The 16,656-nt window shown below is 34.4% G+C and overlaps 1 protein-coding gene across 2 annotated transcripts in view; it reads left to right on the forward strand.

The window, feature by feature from the left end:
* The window catches only part of slc29a1a (solute carrier family 29 member 1a), a 35,086-nt gene that overhangs the window by 9,064 nt on the left and 9,366 nt on the right, over positions 1-16,656 (forward strand). The window contains exons 1-3 of one of the 2 annotated variants that reach the window (XM_039672267.2): positions 7,684-7,774; positions 15,407-15,488; positions 15,567-15,648. In XM_039672267.2, coding sequence (XP_039528201.2) covers positions 15,460-15,488; positions 15,567-15,648 — 111 coding nt within the window. In that variant the 5' untranslated portion in view covers positions 7,684-7,774; positions 15,407-15,459. Of the gene's footprint in view, positions 1-7,683; positions 7,775-15,406; positions 15,489-15,566; positions 15,649-16,656 lie in introns of those variants that run through there. The other variant, XM_039672268.2, reaches the window with a different exon arrangement.

Consider the following 16,656-nt stretch of genomic DNA (forward strand, 5'->3'; position numbering starts at 1 on the left):
AAAACTTTTTTCCATGAAAAATGATCTCGTAACTGTGAGATAATTATCTCGTTAATTCAGAAAAACAGTAGATTTTTTTTTTCTCAAGTGAATGCAATACTCTTCCGTAGTGTGCGGGATTCATCTAGCTTTATTAGATTATTTATTCCTACCTGCTGGATTTATGAGGAGCTGCAATGTCATTTCATTTAAATTTTAACTATAAATCTTGAAAATGGTAACATTATAACATGCAAATTTACAGTCTGCAACTACAATCAACTGTGAACGCACCACCTAAACATGCACACCTTTATAATTATATTTGCAAACAATCAGCTCAAACTCCTTCCTTCCTTATGTGAGCCCATCCACAAAGCATGCTGGGTAAACAGCAGTGCCATGTACAGTATGAATGTTTTTTTTTTTTGTTTTTTTTTTACATTTTTCTCAGTTAGGTTGGCAGTTGTTGATATGAATTTGTTGATATGCATTTCCTAAAGTTTGTGAGATGTTTGGGGTGTCGCCACAATCTTTTTAGAGTTGGTGAGGCATTGTCATGCAGGCGTAGGGCGTTGTGGTTTAAATACTGTATGTCCTCTAAGTAGACACAGGCGAGGCGTGACCGAGCGGCTCTGATTTCATTTCACAGCTCCTGTTTCTGTGTCCTGCCAGGTACGACACGTACACAGATTCAATGTGCCTTCAGGCACGTAGAGCTCCACATCCAAAATCAGAAATTCATTTACAACTCCCGAACAGAGCTCCATGTATGCCACAGATATTAAAAAGATATATATATATATATATATATATATATTACATTTATATATATATTTATTTAATATACATTTAATAAAAAAATTCTATCTCATTGACTGTTTTTTAGTTGTTTTTTTTTTCCTGACATGTTGGTGTTACATCTTTCACTTGAATGTTGAGTAAAACAAAAACCGTGTCCATCTTCATTTCACGCTGCAAAGCAACAAAATGTGATTATTTTAAAGGGGGGTGAGTCTTTATCATGATATATATAATTTTTACTGATTGAATGCAGCTTTCTTTTACAGCACCCCTCTTTTTTTAATTTTTTTAATTTTTTTAATTATTTAGAAAAGGGACCGTGTACATTAATAAGCATTCTTAAATGTAAATGTACCCAAATTAGCCCAAAGGCTAGTTTTCATTGGTAGTCCCTTTGCCAGATGTTATTAGGCTCTTAAAAAAGAGTTAAAAATTACAGCAATACAACAGTCATACAACTAGAAGTATACAAAAAGACAATGTATATACAGACACAATAAAAAAAAAAATCTCTTTCCAGATGACCTTAGAAAAACAGTGTCAGTAATTTTATTTCATAAAGATGATGACTCACATTTACCCATAAATCATTTTATATTCTTTCATATCAATTGCTTGTTTAAAAGAGATTCTTTCCATCCAAAGTGAACTATATTTTATTTGAATTTCCATAACACTCGTCCCGGAGCAAACACTGAGTCGTTCCGTTCACCCCTCATCTCTTGGATCGGTATGACTTGAGCTGGTACACGTGGATTCCAGATGTGGGCCGGATCTGGGCCGACACTATGCTGTCGAAGCCTCTTGTTTGTTGCACTCATTTTTAAAGCAGATGGTATCAACAGTTGTCCTTCTGAGTTATATTACCCAAGAAGTGCTTGTTTTCGTCTCCTCTCACTCTCTCTGGATGTTTACTTGTTAAACCTCATTTCCATGGAGGGACTGTCTCACTCAAACCACGGCTGGTTTTAGACTAGACAGAGTGTAGGTGGAAGCGGTCGGACTGTATAAGTGCAAACAGAGTCTCTCCACGTAGTTATATTCAAGCGGCAGCCCAAACAAACACAACACGGTTGCCAGTACTATTTTAAACATACAAATTCATCTGACACAGAACCCAACCTACAGACGTAAACAAGACAGACGGCATTCAAAGTGCTTTGAAAATGAACATCATCTTGTTTGCGGGACTCATTTGTTAAATTGTATTTTAAATGAAATCACACAGTGGGTCTAAAACGTATGGAGGACTAAAAATGACAAAAGGAAAAATAAATAGATAAATAAATAAATGTAGAAATGTGGAAATACATAAATAAATAAATAAATGTAGAAATAAATAAATAAATGTATAGAAATAAATATAGAAATTCATTAATAAATGCATACATGTGTAAATAATGTATAAATATGTAAATAAATACACATATAAATCCATAAATACATAAATAAATACGTGTAAAAATACAGAAATAGGCATTTATATTACCAAAATGTATTTATTTTCACTATATTTCTTCATTTATTTATACTTTTATTTATTTATTTTACCTTTTGTCATTTTTAGTCCTCCATAAAAACATGAAACGACATTTGCAAAAGTAATTCCCTGTATTTTTTCAACATTTAGAATTGAGTCAGAAATCATTAAAAGTTTCCTAAGAATAAAGCCAGAGCTGATAGTGATTTTATCAAAATAGTGACTAAATGTAATCAACATTAAGATTATGACAAGCACTTTCTCTTTACAATAATATCCACTGAGGAATCATGCAAAATAAGAAACGCAAGAATGTGTATCGAGTGTAAAAATATCAGTATTTAATTCATGTTGATTTCATATGCGGTCACTTGCCACATGGGTCACAGTGATAGATTCCTAATGAAATGATATCATGCTTTATTCACTTTTAGAAAGACTTTTAAATAAGAACATGATCATACTTGCCATATTTTTAGTGCCAGTGTGTAAAGATAAGATTTCAGTTCAGTTTAGAAAACTTCAAACTTCTTCAGCACACGATAGTGACCGAAAATTGCAGAAAACTAAAACTGTAGCATAAAACATGTCCTTGAAAAGTAGACATTGTGAGATCCTTCTGGAAAATCTGGAAGTGCAGCTGTTCTGATGGGAGCTGAGGAATCTCACAAAGGGAAGGAGTGCATCCACACTACAAAACAGCTGATGTTTGTCTTTGTTAACAGCCAGAGTAAAGTTTGTTGTCTCATGCAACTCATTTATGACAGAGAGAGAGAGATGATCTATTCTATTCTATTCTATTCTATTCTATTCTATTCTATTCTATTCTATTCTATTCTATATTGATCACTCAAATGAGACTAACCAAACCACAAGCAACTAATTTCCCATGGGCAAAACCAAGCCCCGCCCTACATTTCTTCTTGTTTGACAAGCCATTTTAAGTCGAATTTAACTTATACATTATCAGTCTAAAGGCTGAACACATGTAATAATTTTTATTATTACTTCTATTTTCCACATTATAGAAATAATAAAGTAAATTAAACTGAAATAACATTTAAAAAAACTCAAATGTAAGAGAGTTTTGAATTTGTGTAGATTTCGGATCAATTCTCTCAATGAACCTCATTGGATGCTTTATTAGTTATTATTTATTATCAGTTATAGGCTAAAAAAAGTCAATTTCTTTGAAATCCTTGCTTATCTGGCTTATGCTACCCCGTGCAATGTCTGAACTTTGTATTTTGAGCACTTGCGTTGTTTTTGCCTCTTCACGATGACTCGCTTGGTTTAGTCCTCAGTTGTAAGTCGCTTTGGATAAAATAGTCTGCTAAATGACTAAATGTACACTGTAAATGATTTCTGTTGTTTTCACAGGATTATACTGTTTTTCTCAACAGTTTCTTACTGTATAATCTATGTACAGTAAGTTACAGTAGATTTAGTTGTTTTCACAGTATTAAATTGTTTTTTCAACAGTTATGTACTGTGCACACAGTTGACAGTATGTTACTGTAGAATTTCAATGCATTCTGGGAAATTATCAGTTACTGTTAATCTAATTACAGTGCAAATTGACCGCGAAAAACACCACACACAGTTCCACGGAAAAATTGCTAGCCTACTAATGTTATTCTTACATTTAAAATAAAAATGTAGCACTGGTTGACCATTAACAGTCATAATTTATGACATAATTTATGTCAGTGGGGTGTGCATGAAAGCATATTTGACTTTGGAAGAGTTTCTCTGTCGTGTCAGTGGTGCTGCTGTCTTTTCTGCCGACCTGCAACTTCTTCATCTGGTAAGTAGGCTAATAATTCTTATAATGTGTATACGGATTCTAGCTAATAACTTTAAAGTTTTTTAGAATAGCTGACCACGATTTCTACATTCAATTTAATCTATTCTAGACATTTTAATATAATATGTATATGATAGGCTACTCTTCAATGTAGCCATTTGGGGCATGTTACTGTAAATTCAAATACATTAGTACGAAATGACCGCGAAAAATAACCACAACCAGCTGCCATTTTATGAAGAACTCTTCAGTTCCCTTCTCTCTGTAAGAACGCGCAGGCCGTGCATCGCGTCGCTGTCGGCAACGTTTTCGCCATACATATCTGGTTAGTAATTCATATTTTTATGCAAACCATATGAGTTACGTACGTTAACAGATTAACGTTAGAAAGAACTGGCCGCGGAATGTTATAAGCCTAGCATAAGTCAGACGCGGATTTCTTTCATCTTGATAGCCTAACTTACTTGATTAAATATGTGATTTTATTAACATATATTTCATATGTAACCTCTTATAAGGTCAAAATGGTCTAATCATTTTGTTATTTACCACGTTAAGTCGGTGAAAGCGCCTGCACGTTCATTATTTTATAACTTATAGGGGTTAGGAATTGAAAATCGATATCCTGAAATCGGATATCCAAGGTTAGGATTCGGATTTATTGTTATAAAATTAAAGTGTCAATTCCTCTTATTGATTTTTTCACGCTTTTTTTTCGTGTAAATCCTGACCTGGCGTTCTGCCATTTAACGTTAACGTTACCTCAGTGATAACTGATGGACCACGGAAAGCGCCCAGGTGTATTTTTGTCCAAAATATTAAGTCATGTATCACACAAGCAAGATTTAACCTACGTTTTCACGTGATCGTAAATGAATTGATGTTGAGTTATGTTTCAGCTTGCGTTGCATTCAAAAGAAAAGAGTGGACGATAGAGATGAGTTATCTTTAGCCGTTCTTGGCATATTTATTTCAGCTGTTGACACTGACACATCAGTCTCTAATGAAGATTCTCTCAGTAATATGATCCTCTTAACTACGGTAAATCAACTTGGACAAACATAATAATAATACAAACGCATCCTCCATAGCCTATACTTTAGTGCCCTCTTGTGGCATAAACATATGCACAACACTGAACAGTATAGCATTGCATTATATTACACAGCATACAACTGAGGACATAATGAACATACTTTAACAATTGATTTTAAACAACAGTCCAACAAACAAGATTTTAGTATTAAGTGAATTACACTTTAGACATAATTTTGTCTGTTTTTGCTGTTTAGCCAAAACAACAACAACAAAAACGTACTGTATTTTAACTGTCTTGTCTGTTCTCCTTTTCCACAGGTGTGAGCTGTGCATGTTAAGAAGACCCCTATCCATCTTGACGACCGATGAATTGTAAATCTAATCTAATTTAATTATTCTATTTATCTAACTACTACTACTATACCTTGGTCCAGCACTGACCCACTGAGAACTTTTTAAACAGATTATTATCCATCTGTGAATTTTGTCTATCTGCAAGTTGTTAAGAATTGTTGTGTGAAAATAAACGTTGTTGTACAGTTTAAGGTTTAATTGCATAAAAGCTTGGATAGAAAACTTCCTATTGCAAAAGTTAGAACATAAGTCTACATATAAATGATTATTAATACCATAATGCAAGTTTTTCATGGCACATGTGCATGATGAGGTTGTTTTGTGTTTTATTTTTATTTTTTTTAAAGGACACTGGATAACTTGTCATTTTGTAATACTCATCTGGATTGGTGGTTTACTTGTCAAAGCTTTTATAGTTTATAAGTTTATATGTGTCTCGCAGCCCTGCAAATCTGGTCCCTTAGATAGAAAGCAGCCAAAAACCCTTTAAAATCAGCAACTGACCAGTTAGACAGTCTATCTCAAACCAATAGACAATCTTAGACTAGTTTAAGCTGTTTTACCCCAGCAGGGAGTGGGTGGATGAGTTGTTATGAACTATCTTTCTAATAGATTGATCAGATAGCACCCCTTTAATCTTTTCTATTTTACCTGATATTTTTTTTGCATGTATTTATGCATAATTGTTCATGATTGTCATGCATGATTTTTATTGTATTATATTACATTTTTATTATTAATGTATTTAATTGTATTAATGTATTTAAATGTATATTATAAATGCGCTAATGTGTTTGAAAATACACAATAAACCTTGTGCAGTTAAAGCTTCAATTGTTCTTTTTTCTATTTCCCATTAACAGTTAAAATAATATTTCTACGGATTTTCTACAGGTTACACAGTAGCACTATAAAATAAATACAATAACATTTCATACTACACAGTATTATTAAAAATTAACAGTGTAATTCTGTACTTTAATATGGTAAGAAATTACAGTAAAATAATGTTATTTAATTTACAGTATGCTTAACAGTACTGTTGTTAGTGTTACGGTAATTTTACTGTTAAATGAAATACAGCAAGTACTGGATAATTGTTGCCAGTAAGTTACTGTTAATTTGACAAGAAATTTTTTACAGTGTAAGTTATGTATTCTTGCGCTGCTTTTTATCTTCATCCATTCAAACTCAGGCATTTATTTATTTATAAAAAAATAAAATGTAGTCGTTGAATTCATAAGTAAGCAGAAGTCTTTGTCAATTGTCTCCAAACTTTTGTACGATATCCTCCTGTACCCAGGAATAGACTTTTGTTCTCTGTAGACATTATATTTTAGTGAATCAACATACATGTCACAAAACATGTCACATTCAGGGCGTTTCAGAGATACCAAATGTTTGGAAGTTTCACCATTACATCAACACCTCCTTGGTCTTTAAAAATGACTATTCAAATTTAGCACTCTTATGGAAATATTATATTTTGTAATTATAATCATAAATCAACATATCAGGAAAATGTTATGGGTTTTCAAATCAAAATATGATTTTCTGTTAGGCTACAGAACAGGTTATTGATTTCATACAAGTCTGCCAGGACTTAAAGCATGTTTATAGGCATTTTGAGAGACACAAGAAGTGATAGGGAAATACATTAGGCCTATATATATCAATATTCTTAAATATTAGGTATTATTTTTAAATTGTTGGCTATAATTATTAGTTATTTTTTGATATGTTGCATCAAGAACACATACAATTGGATTAAATTAACTGAGTGAAATTACCCATTTATTGCCATTTTACCCATATAATGCATCTTCTTACAAAGTTTGATAAAAAAAATAAATAAATCCTGAAACCTAAAAAATAATTTGTGAACAAAAAACAAACCTCGTTGTCTTATACATGTCATTTGATGTCTTTTTTAACAACTAACCTTTGCCTTTTTCATTTGTTTCTTATGCTCGAAACAATATAATGGCATGACAAAAACTTTTTTCTCGCTCTCAGGAAGATATAAAAAGTTTTAGTCTTATACTTTAAATATTTAGATAGCCCTACAAATCATCATTTAATGTAACAAAATGTGTTTAAGTTCTTATTGAAATGATAAAGATCAAGTACAAAGTGTTCTTGCTTACTGTCTCTTATGAGACATCATCATCATTTGAGTGTGTGAATTTGGGACAGTCCCTCCTCAGTTCGCCCCCCCCCCTCTCTCTCTCTCTCTCTCTCTCTCTCTCTGACACACACAACCTCATTTCCAGTCCACACACAGCTTCTACTACTCTGCGTACGACGAGGCGGTAAGAGTTTGATTTTTTACTCCAGTATAACTCACTTCAGAATCACATATCTGACGTAGAAGTGTATTGCTAGAGTTACTGTTGTTCTAGTTCTCGGTTGAATCCTGTATCTTCAGAAACCGACAATGTTACCCGCGCTTTCAAGCTCCACGTGGTTTAGTTAACCGCATTGTATTGTTTTAGCCAATGTTGAGCAGGATACTTAAATTTACCGGAGACTTATTAAATGTACTCACGATACTTTCTTAGCGAATGTTATATTCAGTATAAGGTGAAATGTAAATTAGTTCGTGAGCTGAAGTGCTTATAGAGTAGCTAAGTGAAATGATCCGATGAAGTGTTGACAGTTTTTTTAGACACGTGCCTTTAGGCGCCATATGATGACGAAGATCGTCCGTGCTATAATGTGTAAAGAACAGCTGAGATCAGTTACTGAAGAAACCACAATAGCGTGCCGTTGCGCTTGTTTCACTTCTATATAAGATAATAGTCAATATTTTTTACCCTCATGTTATTATTTTTTCTTAGAATCTTTATTAATATTTTTGCCATACATTCTCTTTCAAAGTTTGAAATTCAAACTACAAAGCGCCAAACGAGTAGTGAACTCAAGTCAACCCGTGTGCTGGTTCAGATTCTGCAATGAGTGGCATTGACATAAACATTATACGAGTTATCGAAATAATATCGTAGTTTTGACGTCATGTAACCCTAACTTTGTGGTCATCTATCAGCTAAGTTAGTTACAACTTAAAAATGCTTAAAAAAAAAAAGTTTTGTTCTTTCAATTTCAATTTCAATTTCAATTTATTTATTTATTTTATCTTCCGTTGACCAAAGTGCTGTACAGAGAGAAAAATACAAATTAAAATACAAACAGCTACAGGGCAATTACTTCCACATTTAGTTTGCATACGACAGGTCAAATAAAAACGTCTTTAATCTCACTTTAAAGATGTGTAGGGTTGGTGCAGCTCTGATTTCTGGAGAAAGGCTATTCCAGAGTCTAGGAGCGGCACTAGAGAAAGCCCGGTCTCCTCTAGTCTTCAGGAGGAGCTCCTCTAGTTCTTTGTGAAATATCTTTTATCAGCTAAATAAGTTTTGATTTTGAACCACATGTACACACACCAGTAGGAAAGGGTTAATTGATAATGTTTGGGTGCTGATGGCATTGACTTTGACTTTGTCTTGCTTTCTGTGGTGTTTAGTGGTTTCCTTCAAATGTATATGTTGCTGATGCATTTGCTCGTGGTTTGGACTGTAGATGTTCCTTTACTTCTCATGCACTCTCACAAATCTTTAGATGAGATTCATGTGAGCTGGATCATGGAGTGAGACAGTGAACTCTCAGTATTATAGCCCGGGAAATGTTCTTAATGTAACTCATGTGGCGCGCATTGCATGCAACACAAGCCACACTCGCATTGTGCACAAAAAAAAGATCAAAATCTAGGTTGGTTTCCTATTGCAGCTGCATTAACGTATTTCTCTGAAAATATGGTCTGTTTTCTGACCCAGTTTAATTTATTAATGCACAATCTTTTCTACGTTATTCTAAATGGAAAAATATGTTATCGTTCTAAACTTGCATCCTTATGCATTAACCCTTATATGGCTTTCTTTCTCAAAAAACACTTTCTAACCTTCACCTGCTGCAACCACCTGTTTTCACAATCCAATAAAGTCCCGTTTTATTCTCATTGGATATCCTCAGAAATGCATCATATTAAGGAAGTAAAATTGTTAATGTTTAAAGCAAACTAGAGAATAGAGTTCTGTTTACAGGAAACATGGCACAAATAAGCCAGCATATTGCAGTGTTCGCTAACATGCCATAAAGTCAAACTCATGCCTTTCTTGTTTATAATAAATTCCTTGCGGATGAGAATAGAGGGTGAATTAAATGGCCTTATGCTTATTGTGAGTTTCTGACTCTTGAATGTTATCCAGAAGAGAACGCAGGCCTGCCGACCAGCTGGCTCGCAGCGGTTTCAAATGAGTCAGGGAAAATAAATGTAATCGTGGTTTGCTGTTTTTCTGTGCCCGCGTTAAACCCATGAGCTTTTCTCTGAGAGAAATTAGGCATTGTTTGGCATAGCCAGGTTTTACAAAGAGGCTTAGATTGAGATTATGCATTTTTAAGGTGCTCTCATAGTAACAATTGTGAAATTTTGCCAGGTCCTGGTTGAGGAACGGGGAATGGTTTCTGATTCTAAACTTAGGCTATTTCAAACCAATGTTATGGCGTTTAATCCAAATCGGATTTTTGTGCTTATCGGATTGGAATCAAATCAGATTTAGGAAGTGCGTATCGCAAAAAAAAAAAGTACTAATCTGTTACGAGTAGGGTTGGGTATCGTTTGAATTTGAACGATTCTGATTGCGATTCCTTGTTTCGATTCCGGTTCCTAAAGATCCTCGATTCCGATTCTTTTAAGAGGCAGGGTCAAAAAAGTTTAGCTAACATTGCTAACCAACGGTCTTTCTGAAGGAAATACTCCTTTATGAAGAAAATACTCCTTCCATAACAAATACTCCTTTTGTCACAAATTTTGCATTTTGCCGAGATTTCGTTATTTTTAGAACAGTGAAGCCACACTTTGGATCGCCGACGTAAGCTACTCATGTTCGACTCGCGCGGTTATGCCAACACTTCCGGTAGACGCTTCTTCGTTGGTGTTGTTCAGCGGTTTCTTCTTCCGCTCGGCGGACTGTGAATATCGAAACTAGGAATCGAAATTTTAACTTTTGAACGATTCCGTGAAAAACGAAAAGTTAGTCCCGGTTCCAGTCGATACTCGATTCTCGATACCCAACCCTAGTTACGAGCTACATTCACATCGTATTCAAACATTTTTTAAAATCGTATTCAAATCACATTTGTGGAAATCAGTTTCAGTCTGTTCGGCGTTCACGTGGTTTATGTGACTTTCTTTCGCCACGTTAACGTTAGATGTTGTTATAGGGAAAGAAACAAGATTGTGTTGTTGCAAAGTGCCGGATTAGCAGAAAATGACGATATAACGGTGACACATTTTGAAACCGGTGGAGATGACAGCACAGAATAAAGACACTCATACCCGCCAAACATTCCTGGATTTCTCTCCATATAATGGACTTCAATGGAGTCCAAACGAGAGTTTCAGTGCATCTTCAAAGGGCTTTAAACGACACCAGACGATGAATAAGGGTCTTATAGCGAAACATTTTATAAGCACAAATGCTCGCCTTGCTCTGTTCTCTGTGACTCTCCTGTTCGAACTCGTTCATCAAAATGAATGATTTTTTTTGAGTCATTTCATTCATTTTGTTTATTGAATGAACCAAATGACTCGAAAAAAGATTCGTTCATTTTGATGAACGAGTTCGAACAGGAGAGTCACAGAGAACAGAGCAAGGCGAGCATTTGTGCTCATGAAACTTAACTTTGTTATTTATTTTTTAAATGAGCGATCGTTTCGCTTGATAAGACCCTTATTCATCATCTGGTGTCGTTTAAAGCCCCTTTGAAACCGTTTGGTTCCCATTGAAGTCCATTATATGGAGAAAAATCCAGGAATGTTTTCATCAAAAACCTTGATTTCTTTTCGACTGAAGAAAGAAAGATATGGACATCTTGGATGACATGGGGCTGAGTAAATTATCAGCAAAAGTTGTTTTTAAAGTGAACTACTCCTTTAATGGTACTGAAAGAATTGTGATAAAAAAAAGGATCATTAAGCAGAATTGGAATGATTAAATTCTGATTTCCATCCATATTCATATTATAGTCTTCTTATTCTTGTGTTGTGGAGTTGGTAGAATTGGTTCACAGTGCCTCTTGACTTGAACACAAATGTGTTCGGAGCGTGTTCTTGGATGCACTGCTGATGTTCTCAGGTTTCAGGCCTCAACACCCCTACAGACAGCCTATTTCAGGACCATGCAACTTTGTTGTGAAATATTGCGCCTCTAAGGGGCCTTAGAAGCAGAGTCAGAGGACCGTCCGGGGAAACCTGCCAAAGGTGTTTTTCAGTACAGTAGGTGAACCAAGAGTGACTGTAGGCTGCTGGGATTAATCTGTGGAGTGCGGCTGTGCCTGTGCACCATGTAGAAACGGGAGGTTTGGACGACCTCTTTCAGATTTGGCCCATGAGATGATCTGGGAGTGATTGTACATTGTAAATCAGAGACGGCATTGAGAAAGACTTGGAAAAATGTAAGGACTGGAATGTTAATCACTACCATATAAGATATTTCAACAAGGTTCTTCGGGCTTTTAATAAATAAAGATGGATGTCTTTCAGACATTACTGTGAGTGAGTATAAATATAAAAATAATTACACAAAATAAAAAAATAAAAACACTACTAAAAATGACTATATATTTCAGATTTTTTTAAAGTAAATGAACACTTCTATGCATTAAAGTATCCTGAAAAAAATGCATTATGGTTTCCAGAAAAAAATCGGCACAACTGTTTTCAACGTTGATCATAATCAGAAATGTTTCTTGAGCAGCAAATCATCATATTAGAATAATTTTTGACGGATGATGTGACACTGAAGACTGGAGTAATCTAATGATGCTGAAAATTCAGCTTTGTATCACATTTTAAAAATGAACATAGAAAGCAGTTAAGTTTTACATTTTAAATTGTACAAATATTAACAATATACTGTTTTTACTGTATTCTTCATCAAATAAATGCAGCTTTAAATCTTCTGGAAACCCAAAACTTCTAAATGGTAGTGTGCACCACATAAATATGTACAATCATTTTCAGGACATTTTTTTGTTTAGTGCACTTCATCAATAACCAGGTTTATATGGATGTAGTTCTGAGACTAGTGTTATCACATCATCTGTTGTTGGCATATCAGTGTGTACTGTACAGTGTTAATCTGTCCATTCCTGGAGTTCCACACACACTCTCACGCATGCCAACCTTAGGGCAGATAAGTCTGGTCAAGGTGGAAATGCTTCATTTGGTTTCAGGTTTCAGCCATTATCAACCAACCATAGCATATTTGGCTTCAACTAAATGAATTAACTTCATTTAAACTGAATTTCATGTCATACAGAGGTCAGCTTGACCTGTTTTTAAGTGGTGAGATGTTTGCTATGGTTGTCTTATGATAGAATAAAGCGGATGTATTGATAAGAGATGATTGTTTCTGTTTTAGACAATTGACAGTACAACATGTGATCACTGAAGTTATTGGTTAATCAGATTCCCTCAACGTGACTGAGATTTCCAGTGGTTGTAAGTTACAATTTGGCCAAATCAGATCAATTGTGTAAACTGGCTGATTTAAAGGTCTTGTGCAACAGTGCCGTTCCGTCATGATGATGAATTGAAAAGGCACATGAAGTTGTGTTGAAATCACAGACAGCTGGAATACCATTTAAAATTGTGAACTTGTACGTATGTGTTACAGAAGAATCAGCTCTTATTGTTGTTGTATTGAAAAATGTCTATCACTGCAAAAAAAATGGTACTGCTATTTAATTAAAAAAATGATGGTAACAACAATATTACACATAATATTTAAGGCTTGATTTCTTTCATGGAATCTATCTGAATAAATCACGTAAAATCCCCTTAATTATTTAGTCTATGATACAATGAATTTAACATTTTTAGTGAAATATGCTTTTTTATTTTAAGTTAATGCTCAAAAGTCTGCAAATTAGAGTGTTTATATTTGACCTTGAGTTATATTGTATTATTAAAAACCTGTGATACTGCTAACACAGTTAATAACTGATCATGTTACTGCACTAGCTTTATAACAATGGTTTGCTCAACAAACAAAGCAATATGTTTCCTAATAATAAAACACAACCTTAATAAGCCCTACACTTCTGCACAATGGTAACAATCAAAACTTCAACATTATCGAAACTCGTTCAATTGTCAAAGTTTCAAACATAACTGGTCATTAAACATTAACAGATGTTTCCCTTTACTCAAAAACACATAAAATAACACTTAATTTCAATATTTCCATTACCAGCCATGTGCAAAGCATGCTGGGAACTAACAATAATTAGCAAGCATAATTGAGCTAATTCTCTTAAAATAAATTGGTAGCCCTTTTCCCTTAATTTTATCAGCTTAATCAGTTCCTCATTTCAAGCATCAAAATTGTGAATGTTTTCCTAATAAAAAAATTAGGAAAATGTAGCTCTTGGTTTTATTAGTGAAATGTTCTCAATATTTCTATAAAACACTGAACCACAATTTTACTAATAAAATATAGACAATATTTTTAATTATCACCTTTTTTAATGAAAATTACAAGACCCATGAATCATTTTTACAGTGTTTTTTTTTTTTTTTGCCATGGTCTGATTATTTAAATTACAGTGCAAATTTTCTGAAAAAAAAAAAAAACGGGGAAATCATTTTCTTCATTTCCAGAAGAGAGTAGAAGGCGGAAAAAAAGTGTATTTTAGTTTCTTTGGAAAATACTTGGTGAATATTGCAAGAGCATGAAAACCTTCATTATTTGTCAGTGTTTTAAAGAAATGGTCCAACATAATTTGAAACACTACTTTCAAATTAATTTAGTCCGTGGGGATTTTTTTTAACACAAAAGAAACAATAAAAATGTTTGATAATATCGCAGGAAACCAAGTTTTGACAGCCAATAAATCTAACTAAGAGGACTGTTTTGTATATCCTGACCGTTGTTTGAAAGTGTGTACAGAGAGTTTTGCTTTATTGCACTGCTGAAAGTATACTTTTTGGAGAAGGATAATGCATCAGGATCAGTGTTTTCAAGCTCATTGTTGTCAGCACCATATAAAACAGCATATCACAGTCTGCAATTATCATCTTAGTTTTTACAAACAGTTTATCCAAAACATCTTACAGTGCTGAAGCTCCTCATTTAAGAGCAACATAATCCATTCCCAAGACTTAAATGTAAAAATGTCAATGCAAATTCACTACATTGAAAAATTAAGTTCACAAATATTAATAATGTCAATGTCAATGGAAAACCCAGTATTAGAAAGATAGGGAGTCCATAAGTTTCTCATTCACTGTGTATGTTTATTCTCAAAGGACTGCAGAATGAACCAATATATTTAGCCATTTCTTGCAGAGGACGTTGAGCTGGAGATTTTGTCTGAAATCCAGACAAGCTGTCGCTTGAGCTCAGGAAATTAAATTTTTGTTATTTCATAAACTCTATACCCAAGGCTTATTAAAGCACAACATGTGATCTATTCCAAAACATTGGTTTAGAGATGCAGGCTAATTGCAAGCAGATGTAAAATGCTGCTGAAATGAAAATATTAACATTTGTTTAGATATATTAATATATTTATGTTGATGCTGCCCAAATGTCCTTTGAGAGAATCATATTTTTTTGAACGAAATGCAATAATGATGGATGTTTACACAGTAAAAATACCAAAACCCACAGACTTCTTGAGTTCTACCGTGTCCTCAGAAAGAAGTCGCAGTTAAAATGTCTGTATAATTACATTAGCTAATAAAAACAAAACAAAACGATACATAAACATGCTTGTCAAGCTGAATGTTTCACTAAGATTGGTTTATTGGGTTTGAAATGATAGATCTTCTATGATGATGTGGTTCAGCTTCATTGATGGTTTCCATGGGATTGCAATTTCAGATTTGATGCCAGATTGTGAAACTGCCCAGTGACCGATCCATCAGACAGACACCATGACAGCCGTGAACACCCCACGAGACAGGTAAATGTGTGAGCGTAACCTCCTCACAGGACGGCTCAATGGTGAAACTGCATGTGGATAAAATGACATGTCTTCCAGGTACAATGCCGTATGGATCATATTCTTCATCCTGGGATTGGGAACTCTCCTACCGTGGAATTTCTTCATGACTGCCACCATGGTAAAAACCGAGACCATCTTTACTGGCACATTATTAGATGAATTCATGATTATGTGAAAGATACTGGATTTGGAGTACACATTTGGCAGTATAAAATTAACCAACAGTGAATGAATGTAGTTTTTTAATGCATCTTGTATTTGGAGATTTTAAAGGATCTGTTTGCATTTTTAGATTTCAATATTTCAATAAATCATACGCATAATAAATGGCCGGGATGTGGTTGAGTTAGTTAGTAGTGTGTTGAAACTTGGAGTTATAGTAAGATGTGTGACATTTCCAAAACACGCTCGAAGCAGTTGACCAATCACAACACACCGATCCAGCCGACCAATCAGACCATATTGAGCTTTTTGGAAGTAAGGAGGAGCTTCATAGAGAGCCTAAGTCCCGCCCCCCCGCTTCCGGCTCATGGGACCTTATTTCGGAAAAAATATGTTTGTCAAAAATGTTTGTTAAAAATATGTTTGTAAAATATGTTTGTCAATTTAAAAGCTAATTCTGAAAGTCAAAAAACGTCACAGTTTGTCATAAAACAGAAGAGTAACATTTAGTTTTATGTGAAAATCGCTCAATGAACTACATATCCCAGGAAGCAAAACAACGAGTGAGATCCGCTGCTCGTGTGTGAGGTCTGGCACAAAACACTCAGGCATGACGGCGTAACGTTACGATTATAACGTAAGACTATAGAAACAATGACAGACATTAGCCTCAGTAAAGTTAGCTTCATTCATTGAGAGAAAATGTGCGCCTTTGGGGTTTGTAGTCTTTGTAATTACGTATTTTCACAGTCTTATACCTCAACGGTTTGACATCAAACGGCGACTTTCTTTACTTTAAAATGTTTTTTTTTAAATTGACGAACATCATATGTGTAATTCAGGGCACAATTCAAACCAATCAAAATATTTGTTGTCTCTCGCCATTGACTACCATACAATATTTTTCCGAAATAAGGTCCCATGGTGGTCGACCGGAAGAGGAGGGACTTAGGCTTTCTATAGA

This window comes from Pimephales promelas, chromosome 11 (genome assembly GCF_988280905.1).
Source record: "Pimephales promelas chromosome 11, fPimPro1.hap1.1, whole genome shotgun sequence".
NCBI lineage: Eukaryota > Metazoa > Chordata > Actinopteri > Cypriniformes > Leuciscidae > Pimephales > Pimephales promelas.